The sequence below is a fragment of the Coturnix japonica genome, chromosome 1 (genome assembly GCF_054131305.1).
Source record: "Coturnix japonica strain WE chromosome 1, WE-NBRP24, whole genome shotgun sequence".
In the NCBI taxonomy this organism is placed as follows: domain Eukaryota; kingdom Metazoa; phylum Chordata; class Aves; order Galliformes; family Phasianidae; genus Coturnix; species Coturnix japonica.
In genome coordinates this window covers 81,265,208-81,281,429 of record NC_140663.1, presented here as the reverse complement: position 1 = coordinate 81,281,429, position 16,222 = coordinate 81,265,208, and the positions used below count along the sequence as shown (strand labels likewise).

The 16,222-nt window shown below is 36.9% G+C and overlaps 1 protein-coding gene across 4 annotated transcripts in view; it reads right to left on the bottom strand.

The window, feature by feature from the left end:
* Window positions 1-16,222, bottom strand: part of ZNF654 (zinc finger protein 654) — a 37,613-nt gene that overhangs the window by 10,271 nt on the left and 11,120 nt on the right. For 2 of the 4 annotated variants that reach the window (XM_015878594.2, XM_085546945.1), the window contains exons 3-6: window positions 10,549-10,630; window positions 7,733-7,868; window positions 3,487-3,689; window positions 2,566-2,705 (exon numbers count right to left, since the gene is read on the bottom strand). In XM_015878594.2, coding sequence (XP_015734080.1) covers window positions 2,566-2,705; window positions 3,487-3,689; window positions 7,733-7,868; window positions 10,549-10,630 — 561 coding nt within the window. Of the gene's footprint in view, window positions 1-2,565; window positions 2,706-3,486; window positions 3,690-6,503; window positions 6,530-7,732; window positions 7,869-10,548; window positions 10,631-16,222 lie in introns of those variants that run through there. The other 2 variants (XM_085546940.1, XM_085546933.1) reach the window with 2 other exon arrangements.

Sequence of the window (16,222 nt, the reverse complement as noted above, 5' to 3'; positions counted from 1 at the left end):
CATTTTCACAGATCAACTGGGTATTCCAGACAGTCAACACACTATACTATACCAAAAGCACTGTGTGTTTCCATTAGTGACGTAAGAGGGTGGCTGAGCCTGCCCTACTCCAGCTAACCTAAAACATTTTCCACTGTTGGTAAGTGGAAAGTCTGTCTTTCCTTGAGTATAAATTGCATATTTTACCAAAATGAACATACTGAACAGTTAGGCAGTTTTAGTGATTTGGATAAAAGCCATAGACTGAATGAAAATACAGAAAAGAGTTCCTCAACTTAATGAACATGAATTAATCGTAAACAGCCAAAACAGGATTTAGAGACTGCTTTGCAGAGCATGCAGGCCATTCTGCTATTCCTATCCCAACAAAATTCTGTCTTCCTGAGGGTACATCACTTTTTGATACAAGAAAGCCAATCGTGTCATTACAGACTGATCTCTGATCAACAATCCTATATACAAACAATTCTAAGCAAGACCTACCACAGTTGTTTTGTTTTTTTCTGAGCAGCTTACATGTATGCTTTCACTTCAGAAAAACATTGATGACATAGATCATCTCAACATAGACAACAGTAGACAGAGCTGTTTAAAGTCCATCTTCATCTGTGAACTAATGGTTTCAGCTCAAAGATTATACAGAGTACATCACAAGAAGCAATAGCAGATACCTGCTATTTACAGCTTTCTAATCTATTTTGGTATCTTATCTCTGCTGGCAGTGATTGCTGTTAGATCTGCAAGACCTTCAGTTCCAAACAAAGTAAAATGACTTGTGCTAAGCTTGAAGACATGAATCTCCACTCTGGGGAAAAACACATGATGTGGGTTAACCTGACTCCAACTTTTTCCAAAACTTGACCAACAGTTCAGTCACACTTAACTGCTTCATAGCTTTGTCCCAGTTTACATTAACCATTAAGCACTAAGCAGTTTTCTCTTATTTTGTATGCAATCATTATAACTCAACATCTGTAGAGAACCAGTTATTCCACCTGAATAGACACAACTGCTCAAAACTCATTGTAAGATCACTATGTTTTATATTCTGAACAGAAGATTAAAATACTAGAAGAAGCTAGTATTGGTTTTTTGATAAACATGTTCAACAGTACTGTAGCCTACTCTTGTTCAGAATTTCATTACTGATATCCACTTTATCTAAGGTAAAGACCAACATTTTGTTTTTAATTTCCAAAACAGATGTTATAAAATCTATAAATCAACTAGGTAGGAGCAAGGCTAATGTGTTTGTTCTGACAACAGAAGGCATAAAAAGAATCAGGCTTAGTGCCAATATTTACAATACATTTCTTAAAAATCTGAATTCCTGAAACTGAAAGCATTAACCATGTAACTCATAAGTTACGTGCAAAAATTTCCTAATAAAGATTCAGAGGATGCAGCATTTGGGCAGCAATCAGCAATGCTGTATTACATTTTAAACTTTAGCACTGGGTTCAGACAAGCTAAACGCTTATTTCTGATTTAAATTCATCTGCCCTACAGGGATAGCCACAGCCAGCTTTTTCTGGACAGAGATAGATGACAGAGAATAACCAGGTATTGCCAGTATATTATTAATTTATGTCAACAGTTTCCAAAGGTTTTGATTCAGTGTAATCGACTATTTATCCAGTAGCTTCAGTAAAATTAATGAAGTAACATTTGTTTAATCATATCTGGTCTTCATTACTTCTTCTAGAAAAAGATGTATCTTACATCTCAGTTCCCTTACTTCTGGAAGAACAAGAAGCCTTTATAAATTCTAGACTCCATTTAAACATTTGTTACGCAAATCAATAATTTCATCTTCTTTGACTGAAAACTGTAGATACTTGTAGACTAAGCCTTTTTGTTTCAACTACACAGTCAGAAAAAATGTCATACAGACATTACATCAGGTAAAGAAATTGTTCAAACTAAGCATAAGAGTTACCTTCCCTCTGACATCTTTCATTTCTGGGAATGATAAAATTAGTTTTGACTCTTCTTCAGAAAATTCTCAGTAGCAACAAAAGTATTCAAATATCAAACTGTAGTACTGAATACAAAGACATTCTTACTCAAGCCTTTCTTAGAAAATTATATTACATTGTGGCTTTGTTTTTGAAGTACAACTTCATATAATCAATAGCACATTTTCAGAATCATATATTCTTTTTAGATACAATTGTGACATACCACAATTTAGATACTGTAAGCATTAACTGGCATCTAACTAGCTGGACAGGAAAATACTTGCATCACCAGTAGGCTGAATACTATTACACTTTGCCAATAATAAATGCCATATTTGTAGGTATTTGCAGCCAAAAGAACCTGAAGACTCATCTTTCTGTTCTTTTGAAGCAGACAAGTGTTACACGCTATGTAGAATACCACTGTACAGGACTGCATGAAAAGACAACAGGAATAACTGAAGTACAAGAAACATCCACAGGTCAAGTTAGAATGTTTTTATCTGGTATTTTAAACCTGAGCTATAAATCAAAGTCAGACAAATTTCATTTCAGCAATAAGCATTTATCTGCTGAGCGGCTTCACCAGAAGTAAAGTATTTACCATATACAATACATGTCCCCATTTTGGAGCTGTGGGACTAGGAACGATTCACATAGTTGTAAGGCTAAGGTAGTCTTCCCTTCTTTTTCAGTGTTGCAGATGATCTCAATTCCACTCTTGCAATCAGTCCTCAACAAGTGCTATATAATTAAAATAAAAACCAATTCAGATAAATTTGCTAACACGAAACAAAAACCTATCAGACCTTGCTATATTAAAGAAGCCACTAAAAGATGCAGGCACTATTATTCTTTGGAGTAGCTTTCCTTTAGGCCTGTGAATAGAGAGTCTGGGGAGATTTAGAGCTGGTTCACATCTCTTAAAGTAATGCAAGACAGAATTTATCAGAAAAATTTAAAACTACACAAAAGCTTTTTTGTTTGTTTGCTTGTTTTTTAACTGCATGATGGTCGGTTGTTTTTTAACTTAAAAAAAGAAGGTTAAGATAAACACTGCTTTCCAGAAAATGCTATCAGTGGTACGACTACAACCACACTTAATTAAAGGGTTTCATTTTACATATTGGGGTAACATTAGAGAAACTTTAAGGCTAACAATGCTGTACAATGCATAAAACAGTGGACCGATACCAAGTATGTTCAAGTGGTTTTGATGAAATAATAGTCAACTGTAAAATAACAGTCAATACACTGAAGTTACACAATGATAGTGACTTAAGATAAATAGGGAATATATATACATAAGTAAACTCGACCAAAAAATGCATTTAGGTCAACAAGATTTCTAGACACCTACATATATCTTCTCAAAGCTTAAACCAGCTCTAAGTTAAGCAATACCAGAATAATTGCTGATTTTATGACATTTCTTTCTACTAAAATAAAGAGTTCCATATGCTCCTTTTGACACTTTGTGCATAACAAGTACCACTTCATTAAAAACAACACTGACAAACAATACCTCCTGGAATAGCTGATCTTCTAATGGTGACATATAAAGACAGGTGAAAAGTGCTTGATGGAAATACAGATCTTTACTGATATCTGGATGATTTATGCAAGATTTGATAAGAGCCATTGCCTCAGGGATGCGTTCGCAGGCAATAAGGTATCTGGCACGTAGTTCAAAGAACAGTGGATTTTCAGAGCTTAAATATTTATTAACTGTACAGAAAAGAAAGATTTAAAGGTAATTAGAACATAAAGTCCAAACACCAAATATGTTTAAAATTTATTTCTATTTTTAACAGTGCAATGTCAATAAATAATATAAAGAAAAAAACCTGCTAAAGTAGCTATCAAATATTTAAGTAAATATCATCATCAAGAATCTATCCTTTTACTTGGAAGCAGAAATTGTTATTTTTATTATAATTGGTTTTGTTTATTGCAATTGGTTTTGTTTTGATTATAACACATCAACTCAAACTGCTAACACTGATTAGTAGAACACACACAATTCAACAGCAGACACAAACATTTTCAAGAAAAAAATATCTTTCTCAGCACTGGAATTGGCTTATTGTCTGAAATATGGGATCTACATCACTTCCAACACTAACTATAAATATTTAAAGCAACTTGGGATACTTGTTACCCATTAAAATGTAGGAGCTTAGTACGGAAAAAAATTATCTGCAATTCACGTGCTTTAAAACTTTGGTTATGCTCAGAGAAGCAGAATGTAAACCCTTACTTCCTCTAAATACACTCCTTTAAAAAACAAAATAAATCGAATTAAATTTGAAATATATATATTACATTTTAATTAACACCTAAATGTTGACAAATTTAAATAGCTTGATCTCTAGAAATTGTCTTTTCATACTTAGAAGCTAAAGTTCAAGCTAAAAATATCTACTGCAATAAGCATTTAATTAACTGGAAAATAAATAAATAATATGACAACTTTGCCCTTCTATTTTAAAATATCATGCAGATTCTAACATTAAAGGTTAATAAGCCATTCGAGCATACAAAAGCCATAATGTTTCTTTTATTCTGAGAATTGTTTGCATCTTCTCAAGCAAAGGCACTCTGAGATGTCAACTGTGTGTTAATGTTAATATCTTAGAAATCATGGCCTAATCTTAGTCTTGCATTCTCAGCAGCTTACTTATTAAATAGAGAGTGAGAAAAGTCAATTTTTAGTGCATAACCTGTACTACTACAGTATTTCATAACTTAAAAAAAAGACTAATTTCAAGTCCTTTAAGGCTACAAGTAAGCATGGGAATTTTATACCTTAAAAGAAACCAGCATGAAAAAAGTTATAAGCAAACTAAAGGGACAAAGGGACAAGAGATTTAAAATATATATGTGGTTACTGAAAACTACTAACTGAACAGCCAAGAGAAGATATTTCCCAAAATAAAATATTACTTGTGCAAAAAGCTTTAATTTACTCTGAATTTTTTAAAGGATCCTTGGCTTGAAAAAGCACACTTTATGCTCAGGAATAGGATTTCTTTGCCATTTGTATTTTACAAAAGCTAATGCCAGTACATGCAAGTGAACATATAAGTATGCAATCCAATGTGATAGAAGCTTTCAGATCAGATTTCTTAATAGATATACTCTAAGCTCTACTATTATAGACCTTATTCCCACTACCCATCAGCACTTTTGGGTATAAATGTTATAAAGATGAAGGTGTAAAGAAAAGCCAGTGGCTAACAGTGGTCATATAACTGCAGAGAACAGTGATTATACAGAATAATCCTTAAGGTTGTATAAAGGCATCCCTTTTTTGGATTTCATATACTTCAGATAACAAATCCAATTATCAGTTTCATATACAAACATTATTCCACAGATTACTGAATATTCACATCGAAAATCTTAATCCAGAAACATTTAGCTCATTTTATCTGCTAATTTTAAGAAAATGCTGTATGTATAACTGGCTATAACATCCTTTTCCCTCAAATAAGTAAGGACTGCAGACTACAATATTGCTTGTTACATCATTCTCACTTTCTATGCGATGAATCCTTAGCTCGGTATGCTCCTCCACTTTGTAAGTGAGAATTACACTTTTGACACGAACTCCCAGTGAACAACTCCTGTACACTAACACTGCTTTTAAACAGACTGAGCTTCCACTATGCAATTCACAGGGCTCTGCTCCCTCCCTGTTGTGGAATGCCCTCTTTTTCCAAGAGGGTATTTACAATGCCTCTATCTCTCCAAAGCAGAAGACAACTGTTAACTATATTAGCATTTAGGCAAGCCTGCAGTACATTAAAAACAGTTTGAAGACAACAAATCTATTCTTGTCCAGGCAGCATGTGCAGCACTTTGCTTTAGAGCAACAGATGCCAGCCGTCAACTTAGAAAATAATTAACTGCTTTCATCTGAACGCTCCTCTGTCTACAGTATTCTCTTTCAGAAGTTCACATTAGGTTCTCTTATCCTTTCTCATCCATCAGAAGTTTATCGCTCCTAAGGTTCAAGAAAATTACAACTCAAATCAAACCCTGCTATTTTTATTTAAAGCCAAAGATTGCTTTCCTTTGCAGCCATTTCAGTATATACTGCAACACCTTCAATACCTCCAGGTACACTACAATGGATGTAAGGACTGGCACAGGAAGGTTTGTCTGAGCCTAACCTTGCATGTGCAACTAATGAGTCTGGGACAATACTATGTAGTTAACACAGTACATGTTTACTTCTCTATCTGACTTTCACAAGTGACAGTTGATGATTCAACCTCTTCATTAATTGGCAGCTTCCTTTATTTAAAATTGTGAACCCTGAGGGTACTATATGGCCAAATATCAAAACATACTTCAAAAACTGCCATCCTATAAAGCAGCACAAAGTATTTGCTTTGTGTAAGAATTCACAAGAATCAGATTTTAGAAAATGAGACAAAAAAAAAAAAAAAAAAAAAGATTTTAAGATACTTTCTAAAATAAAGTGCTTGTGATAACAGGTGAGAGGATATCAAAAGATAAAGGGAGAAAGAATACCTCTGCAGAGGGTAAGGAGATGCAGCCTGCAACAAAAAGAAACAAAATGATCATCTAATGATGATAGGCTGTCTCATTCTTAAATTTGCCAAGTATGATGAACTGCTATTCATCATACAAAGGTGCCGTGCTGATCAAGGAAATCAGTAAGAAAAAGGATTCAAATAATTCTTTGCTAGACAGATGGATATTGGACAAAATATTTCAAATTGCTATCAAGTCTTACATGCTTTCATTCTTCCCTGAGATATGTTCTACGTATGTATGTTAATCTTTTAGGATTACAACTTTGTCTTCCATTTGACACCTAGCTTCAGATTTTAACCACCAAAGCTTTTAATCAGTCATGAGACTCAGAATAAAATACATGCTTACATTACAAGAGAGAGAACAATTGAGCACTGCCCAGTTTACCAGACTAATTTGCCATCAAATCACTTTCTGTGGTTAAGACAACAGCTCACTGAACTGTCCTGACATTACAGTTCTCTTCATATCTCTATGGATTGCATATTTGTTTGTTGTTTTTTTTATATAAAAAGACAATGAATTTGAATCATTAATTGCACCATAGTAGCAAGAACTGCATCTTCAATCGCTATCAAATGAGAACAACTTTCAAGAGGTCCTCCATGAACATTGTTAGAAAAACATTATCTAATCTAGACTGCCATTTCTATCTCTATGGCTACAAAAAAAAACTTAACAATAATTCTTTCTTCTAAATCCAACATTACTGCATACACTACCATAAGTACAAAACAGCTATAAGATGTAGTTACAAGTTCCACTCCTAATAGAGCCAAAAAAAGCTCCAATCCCAAGCATTTATAATTCAAAAGAAAAATTAAATGAGTTAGGGTACCAGGAAACAATATTACACATCAGGACTTCCCCTGATCATGATGCTTCAAAGCCTAACTAAAGTCAAGCTTGTCTCTGTGCACTTCCAAGGTTAGAACACACCTGTACTTTGTAAATGCATTTTATAAGTGACTGCTCAGTAGTCTCACGTATCTGATGAAACTGATCTCTACACTAACAAATTAGACTTAAACTATTAACAAAGACATTTAGCTTCCTAAATAAAACAAAACACAACCGATACATTTTACTACAGAAAAAAAAACTGCACACAGTGCAAGCAGACAGCATCTAACCCTAATACCAAAAAGGCGTAACTTAACCATTTTTATTTACTGCTGGAAAATATGTGATAAATTGAGTACCTAATTCCTGTGATACAGGCTTTGCTTTAAGAATTGCTTGTAATACTGGATCCTCCCAAGGTCCACCATCTCGAATTATTCGAGTCACTAATTCCAGGTTTATATTTCTGTATTTATTTAGAAGGTTCTGACATTCCTACAAGTAAAAAGAAAACACAGTTGTAAAAATGAAAATCAAGTATTGTTTAAAAATACAATTAGGCCACCCAAAAAAATCACAAAGCTAGAAAACCCGTTCATGTTCCAATACTTCCCCAGTCTAAGTCTACAAGGTCTTATACTGATGAGGTCTACGCAAAGACCTAAAGCAACAACTTACATTCTGTAAGACTGTGGAAGCCAGAATATTTTCTGATGGTACTAAGCAAGAGTCTGCCATCCGTATAAAAATGAAAACTCCATTTGTTGAATTAGAGATATTAACAGCACACTGTGGGACAAGTCTTCACCTGATGCTAGTTTGCACAGATTCAGACACACTGACACTGCATTTGTGACACAGGGATGGAGCATAAACCCTTCTGAGGCTTTAGGAGAAAAACTGAATTAAGATGTAACAAGATTTCCTCCTGCTGTTACTTACTGGTAAAAGTGTCAACATGATTAGAATTTTACGGTTCAGTAACAATATCATGAATAAAGTATATAATTGAATTGAAATCAAAGCAAAAAGGTGTCTTATGTTTTTTGTAAAAGAGAGCTGAGATGACTATAATAATGCATCTGAAGAATAGCTTCTATAAACTATACAATTATCTTCTCCACATTCCTTTACCTGTGAATTCTTTTAGTTTCAGTTCCTCGATGCTTTCTTTTATATTCAGAAGAATATTTATGACTGTATAAGAATAGTTAAGTAACTGAAACAATGGCTTTCCTAATTCATTTGATTATACAAAGGCAGCTCCAAAGTAATGTCGCCTGTTTTATTATGTTGGCCCACGATATCAGCAGTGGATGCAATGGAAGTTTGAACCCTCCCAAAAATATTCCCTTACACTTTGTTGCTGTGTGACACATGGCAACAGAGGAGCAGTCCAAGAAACTCTAGCATGGATGAAGCAAAAGCGTGCAATTACACAGAATCACAGAATTGTAGGGGTTGGAAAGGACCTCTAGAGATCATCGAGTCCAACCCCCCTGCCAAAGCAGGCTCCCTACACCACGTCACACAGGTAGGCGTCCAGGCGGGTCTTGAATGTCCCCAGAGAAGGAGACTCCACCACCTCCCTGGGCAGCCTGTTCCAGTGCTCCGTCACCCTCACTGTGAAGAAGTTCTTCCGCACATTCGTGTGGAACTTCCTATGCTGTAGTTTAATTCCTTCATGCAGGAAACAATGGCACCAGCTAACATTCATTGACACTTATTGAACATTTACAGAGACCAAACAGCATATGTCATCACAGTGAGGTGATGGGTGGTGCACTTCAGCAGCTGTGATAGCAACATGAAAGACAAGTCACATTCCAGATGCCCACACAAATATTTTTGATTATTTTTTTTTTAAAACACAAGCACAGCATGCAGGCTCCTGCTCATCCCTGACAAAAATGCATATCTAAGGGTGGTGCCAAAATTAAAAGATAGCATTTTGTAGCTGTGAATTTGCTCTGTCAACTAGTGTTATTGTGCTCTTAGCAGCTGTTGTAGATTCCTTGGAAATAAATAGGAGGCATTACTTTCAGAGTGACCTATATACAGGGGATTCAAAAATTATTCATCAAGTTAAAATCCATTTAAATACATTCATTGTTTAAAACTCAAAGTAATCAGGAATTATAATACAAAAGCCCAACAAATAAATTTCCATATATCACGCTGCTAGATTCTTTCTTGTTCATAGACTGTTTTGGATAACTATTTATTACTGCACTACCAAAATGCATCATTACTCTTACTCAAGAAGCCCAGTCCACTCCTGGGGCTGATAAGCCACTCTTTGACCCCACTCTTCCACTAGTTCTAATAGAGGATATAATTTAAAACTGTTGCTGTTTTGATAATTTAGCTAAGTATTGCTGGCATTAATTTGTAGCAGCAACAAAAAACAGGTATTAGCATAAAAATTACAAGAGGATAGTCATTTCTCAAACTACAATTTACTGATCAGTATTAACAAATTAAGCAACCATATTTTCCACCCTTTCAATCCATATCATTAAATTTATTTTCTCAGGATTAGCACAAGTGCTTTCTTTCCCATGCACTGAACTCAGCTCTTGAAGCTGGCACAGGGCCCAGAGAAAAACATCTTATTGGGCAGGAAAGAGAAAGGTGGCAGCTGGGAGGCGTATATTTTAAATCCAGGAACATTTTTCTTAAACAGCTGTAAGTTACCGTACAAAAAAAACCTGCCCCAGTCTAGTTGAGAATATAATCATTTTACACAGTGCCACATGCTGACCTGAGAAGTTCACTTTAGTTCACAGTTTCAATTACAAAACTGCTGCTTAAAACTGCTGGAGGGAAACTTGAGGTTTCATGTCACGGACTGGTATAAAACATTGGACAACATTAGGTGTAGTTTGACACAAACAATTTCCCAGCATAAAACATGTCTTCAGACAGAAGAACTAAAAAGAAAGACATTCTAACCAGTCCAGAAAGGGTCAAATAGCTATATGACAACAAATAAGAATACATGACTTTCCTTTCAAATATCTTTTTAATTAATTAGTTTATATACGTCATTTTTGTACTATAATAGCATGTTTCCTTCAGGTCATATATTCACAAAAATAACCACCCAACCAAAAAACTGTCTTAACAGGTACTAAAAGAGTATTAAAAGTTTATATAAAGTAGGCAACACTACCTGGATTGAACCTAAAATATCTTTCAAAGGATCTTCATAGAACTCATCCTTTCCAAAGAACAGCAGCAATTCAAAAAAACTCCTAAAAAAAAAAGAAGTAGTGACAAGTCAAGCAAACTGAAAACATTCATTCAAGAAACTAGTGTAAGTTCACTATTCTCCAATGGTGTGATATCCTGCACTGGATTTTGGCAGTTAGACTCCACATCCCAAACACATATTTGTGACCTGATCCTTGATGCAGAATAACATATGAACAGCTACAGATAAGCTATTTTACAAACGTGAATCGGTAGTAAAACAGAAAAAATAATTAAGAAAAAGTTAAAATCCCCTCTGTCGTGCCATTTTCATAAGTTGAGGACACCTAATGCCTGCCTACTCTTCTCTCTCAAGAACTGCTGCTCTCCATTCACCATTAAGAAAAGAAACACCATGCCAAAGCATTTGTCACATATGCAGCAATTTTGAGTAAATAGAAAAAAGATCCAGCACTCCTCCACTTACAGGCTTTTGACTTAGAAATATTACTGACAGCACTTTCTTTCCTCGCTATTGTGCTCAGTCTTTGGTTGCAATATCTCTTTAAACAAATAGGCAGATATTCACAAACTGCTGGACGAGGAACTATTTTGCATAGCAATTAAATTCACGGCAATTATTCCTAAATTTTAGAGACTCATTACTTCAGTACATTTGAAAGTATATCCACAACAGTTTTCACTTTTAATACAGCAGAACCAAAAGTTAAGGAATGGATTTAAAGCAAAGTTTCCTCTCACATTCAGAAATGCTGAGGACCAAAGAATCTTAATATTAACATAAAAAGAACTTTCTAAAAATTTCAAAGAACGCCAATAGGGATATTTATGAAAATAATGGAAAAGTGTCACAAAATTAGGCAGCCTTTAGATTATACTGCAAAGTTTATCACTGGCTAGGAAAAAACATGTCAGAAACAGACCTAGAAAATCTGAAAAGCAAATTCATTAAGTTCGGTATGAGACATACCTGCAAGCCTTTAAATCTCAGTTAAGATATGGAACGGAGGGGAAAAAAACAAAAAAACAAACAAAAAAAACCAATAGCTAAATAAGTACTTTATTTAGAAATACAGTATCTCATTCCACACTGATAACATTTTTGCTGTATATTGACTCTTAGGAAAGGTCAAACTTGAGTCATATCATGATCAGGACAGCAAGACAACAACTGGAACTTTAATATTTGGCTGTAACAAAACTACTTACAGCAAATGATATAGGCATAAGTTTAATTCGTTTTGACTGATTTAAAGAGAATAAGATTTGAAAAAAAAAAAAAGAAAAAAACCACCATGGGAAACTAACAATGAAGATGTGCATACCACAGTTTTATTCTGTATTGACACATCTGCACCACAGTCACAGAAGCATATAACGGCTCCAATTGAGAGGGACCTTATAGATCATTTAGTTTCAACCCCCTGCCTTGGGCAGGGCTGCTGCCTACCAGCTCATGCTGCCCAGGGCCCATCCAACATGGCTCTAAACACCTTCAGGGATGGGGCACCACAGCTTCTCTGGGCAGCTGTGGCAGCACCTCACCAAGCTTACAGAAAAAAAAAACAACTTCACCCTAATATCTCATCTAAACCTACCCTCTTTCACTTCAAAACTTCACTTCAAATCTATTACCCCTTTTCCTAACATGCCACTCCCTGATGAAGAGGCCCATTTTACAACGAATGTACTAGACAGCAAGCTGGTGAGGCTCATCACCAGGGCTTTAAACTAGATTTGGTGGGGAAGGGGATGTAGTGCTGAGGAACAGAGGAAAGTCAGGGAAGAACACTGCTTCCTAAACTGACATTGAGGAAAAACCTCAGATTTTTCCCAGAGGTTTTTAGCAGGGCTCTTTCAAGAAGATAATGCAGCCAAAAACCCAGCTCAAGTGCCTGTGCACCAATGCAAAAGGAAAGGAAAACCATGATGCAATTGTGAAACTATGATTTTATTGTTATCATCACAAAAATATAGTGGTATGACTCACATGATTGGAATACTATGATTGAGGGTTACGAGATTTTTAGAAGGGAATGGTGATATAGAAGAGGTGGGGGAGTCGTCCTCTAAGTTAAGAAATGGATACACTGTGAAGAGCTGCCTCTAAGAAACAGTCATGGACAGGTTGAGAGCTTAGGGGTTAAACTTAACTGGGCCAATAAAGGGTATCTGGTGCTAATGGACTGTTACAGCAGCCTGATCAAGGGGAGCCCATTGATGAGGCATTCTTGCTTCAGCAGCATGAGGAGTCACACTCAGAGACTCTTATCCTGGTGGGGGATTTCAACCACCCATATATATTCTGGGAAAACAGTGCCATGAGCTGCAAAACATCCAGGAGACTCCTGAAGTTCAATTTCAACATTCTGGTTCAAGTATCAGACTCAGCAGATTGGGGCAAAGAGGGGAGTCAGGATCCTAAACTTCAGGAGAGCAAACTTAAAGGCTCTTTAAGAAACTGCTGGATGAGATACCCTGGGAAACTGTCCTTAGGGACAAAGGAACAGAACACAGCTGGCAGCACTTTAAGGATGCCTTTCTGAGAGTGCAAGAGCTCTCCATCCACCAGAATAAGAAATCAGGCAAACAAGGAAAGAAAACAGCATGGTTAAGCAAGGACCTGTTAGTCAGGCTGAGAGAAAAAGAAAAAAAAGTATAAGAAGTGGAAGCAGGGATGGAATTAGGAAAGCCAAGGTGCAGACGGAACTGAATTTGGCAAGGAATGTGGAAAAATAACAAAAAGGAATCCTCTGATACATCATGCAGAAGAGATAGGCAAAAGAAAGCATACAACCCCATGATCAACAAAAAGGGAGAACTGGCCTCCTCAGGCATGGAGAGGAATAAAATACACAATAAGTTCCTTGCCTCAGCTTTTGCAGCCAGTCAGGCTTATCATGCTTCACATGCCCCTGAACTTCTAAGCGGGTACTGGGAAAGCAAAATCCATCCTGGACTCATTCCATTCTTAGACCATGATCACCTCATGCGGCTGAATATGTACAAGTCTTTATGGCCAGATGATGCACATCCCAGGGTTCTGAAGGAACTGGCTGATGCAATTGTCAAGCAGATCTCTTTCATATTTGAAAAATCGTGGCTGTCAGGCAAAGTCCCTGGTGACTGGAAAAAGGGAAACATCACTCTGATCAAGAAAGGAAGAAAGGAAGATCTGGAGAACTACATGTCAGTGAGCCTTACATCTGGGAAAATCATACAGCAGATCCTTCTGGAAAAGATGTTAAGGCACATTTGAGATGTGAAGATGATACAAGACAGCCGGCACAACTCCAACAAAGGCGGACTGTCCCTGACTAATCTGGTGACCTTCTGTGATGGAGTGACAGCACTGATGGACAAAAGAAGGGCAATTGATGCCATCTACCTGGACTTGCACAAGCCTTTGACATGATCCCACACCATGTCCACATCCTTATCTCTAAATTGGAGAGATATGGATTTAAAGGCTGGACTTCTAGCTAGATAAATAATTGGTTGGATAGTCCTAGCCAGAGGGTTGTTGTCAACAACTCTTTGTCCAGGAGGCAGCTGGTCACAAGTAAACTCCTCCAGAAATTTGTCCTAGGAAAAGTACTCTTCAGTAACTTATTATCACTGTCTTTCTCACTGATAAAGTATAACCTCATCAAGTTTGCTGATAGCACCAAGCTGAGTCATGCAGTCAAGAAAACAGAACTGAGGGATGTCACCTAGAGGAATTTGGACACGCTCAAAAAGTGGGCAAATGAAAATCTAATGAGGTTTAACAAGTCCGAGTACAAGGTGCTATACATTGGTCCAAGCAATCCCAGACAAAATAAGAGACTGGAAGAAGAACTTATTGAGAGCAGTCCTGCAGAGAAGAACTTGGGGATCCCGATGAATGAAAAGCTGGACGATGAGCCAGAAGTGTGCTCTTGCAGCCAAGAAAGCCATAAGCATCCTGGGCTGCATCAAAACAAGGCCCTTCCAAGGCCCCATCTGGAGGCCTGTATCCAAGCCCAGGATCCACAGTACAAGAAGGATTCAGGTCCAGAGTAGGTCACAAATATTATTAAAGGTCCAGAGTACCTCCCCTATGAAGAAAGGTTAAGGGAGTTGGGCTTGTTTAGCTTGGAGAAGACAATGATCTTAGAAGGCCCTATTGTGGCCTTCCAGTAATTAAAGGGAGCTTACAAGCAGGAAGGGGATTAACTTTTTACATGGTCAGCAGACGGATGCTACTACTTACGTAAATTGTAACTCTCAGTAGATGCCTTTTTTCAGCTCACTTAATTCTCTTTAGAGTAGCGTAGCTACATAGCATCCTTACAGAGAAGAGATACCATATCATGGTGTGAAAAACTCTCTCCTCATACATGGTTCATGCTTGCCAACCTGATTTGGTGTTCCCCATCCACTTGTCATTTCTTTACAAATTCAAGTGTCCCACTTTAATTCTTGATCCTTACGTGGAATTTATTCCACTCCTTAGCATTTGCTGCCTTACTTCAGAACTCTTCTGGTCCTTCCTTCTGCACCGCCTTTTGAGATGGGAACGAGCAGGTACACCAAAACAGCATGGAACATTAATGATATTGTGATGTACTGTGATTCTGAGCAGTTAGCTCTCTGCTTTGTTCCATCTTACTAGTCTCCTAACACTCTGCATTGCTGAGCATTGTGATGCACACTGAAGCGACATTTTCATGAAGACATTCAGGACAATAACACAGTCTCTCCTCAGCTATAACTGTCAGTTTGAAGCACACCACACTGAACATTTTGATCATTCTGTTGTGTCTTTTTTTATTATTATTATTTGTGTTACAGTTTGAAAGATTAGTGCAGTGGAAGGGTGATACAAGAGTGAAGTGGTAGAAGGGACAAAGAGGAAAATGCTCACCCATTTCTGAGGATCTTACAGGGAAAACCCCATGAAGGAGGTATCTCCAACCAGAGATCCTGCCCCAGAGGCAGTCAGCCCTAAAATGGGGTCTAAGAGAGGCACGGCCAGGCTCTACCCCTCCTGGTCACACAGATGAATTGCTTTCATCTGTGCTCCAGGGGCAGAGCTGGCCCTTTCCCCAGGTGATCAATCAGTGATTCAGGCAGTGATTTAACAGTTCCTATACAGCTTGTCTTCATTTTTACCCAAGTACTACTGCACCCTTGCCTAAGCTCAATTTTATCACTCCCTGTCATAAATCTTTTCTATAGTTATTTGCAGTTTGTCCTTTACAATACCAGGGAAAAAGTAGTACCATAACCAAATGTATCTATCCCACCAAATGAAATAATTTACAATCATATCAGTTGCATGACTGTTGGACACGTGGTTGAGAAGAGCCCTCCAGACCCCCAAACTAAAGCTAGTCCACATTCTTCTGCTTCTACTGAAGCTATGCTGATGCGATGGAATAAAAATAATGAGAGACCAGTAAATGAGCCAAGGGAGCCTGGCTGTAATGCAGTGAGATAAGCAACGTATCAGAGCATGGAGCAAGTATGCTTTTTATGCTTTTTCTGTCTCCACTCAGTGCTGCCTTATTTTAATGTAAAACCATTCCCGTTAGTTTTATCACTATCAGATCACGTATGAAGTTCTTCTCCACCTCTTTTTTTTTTTGTAAGTAAACTCCATTAAAATA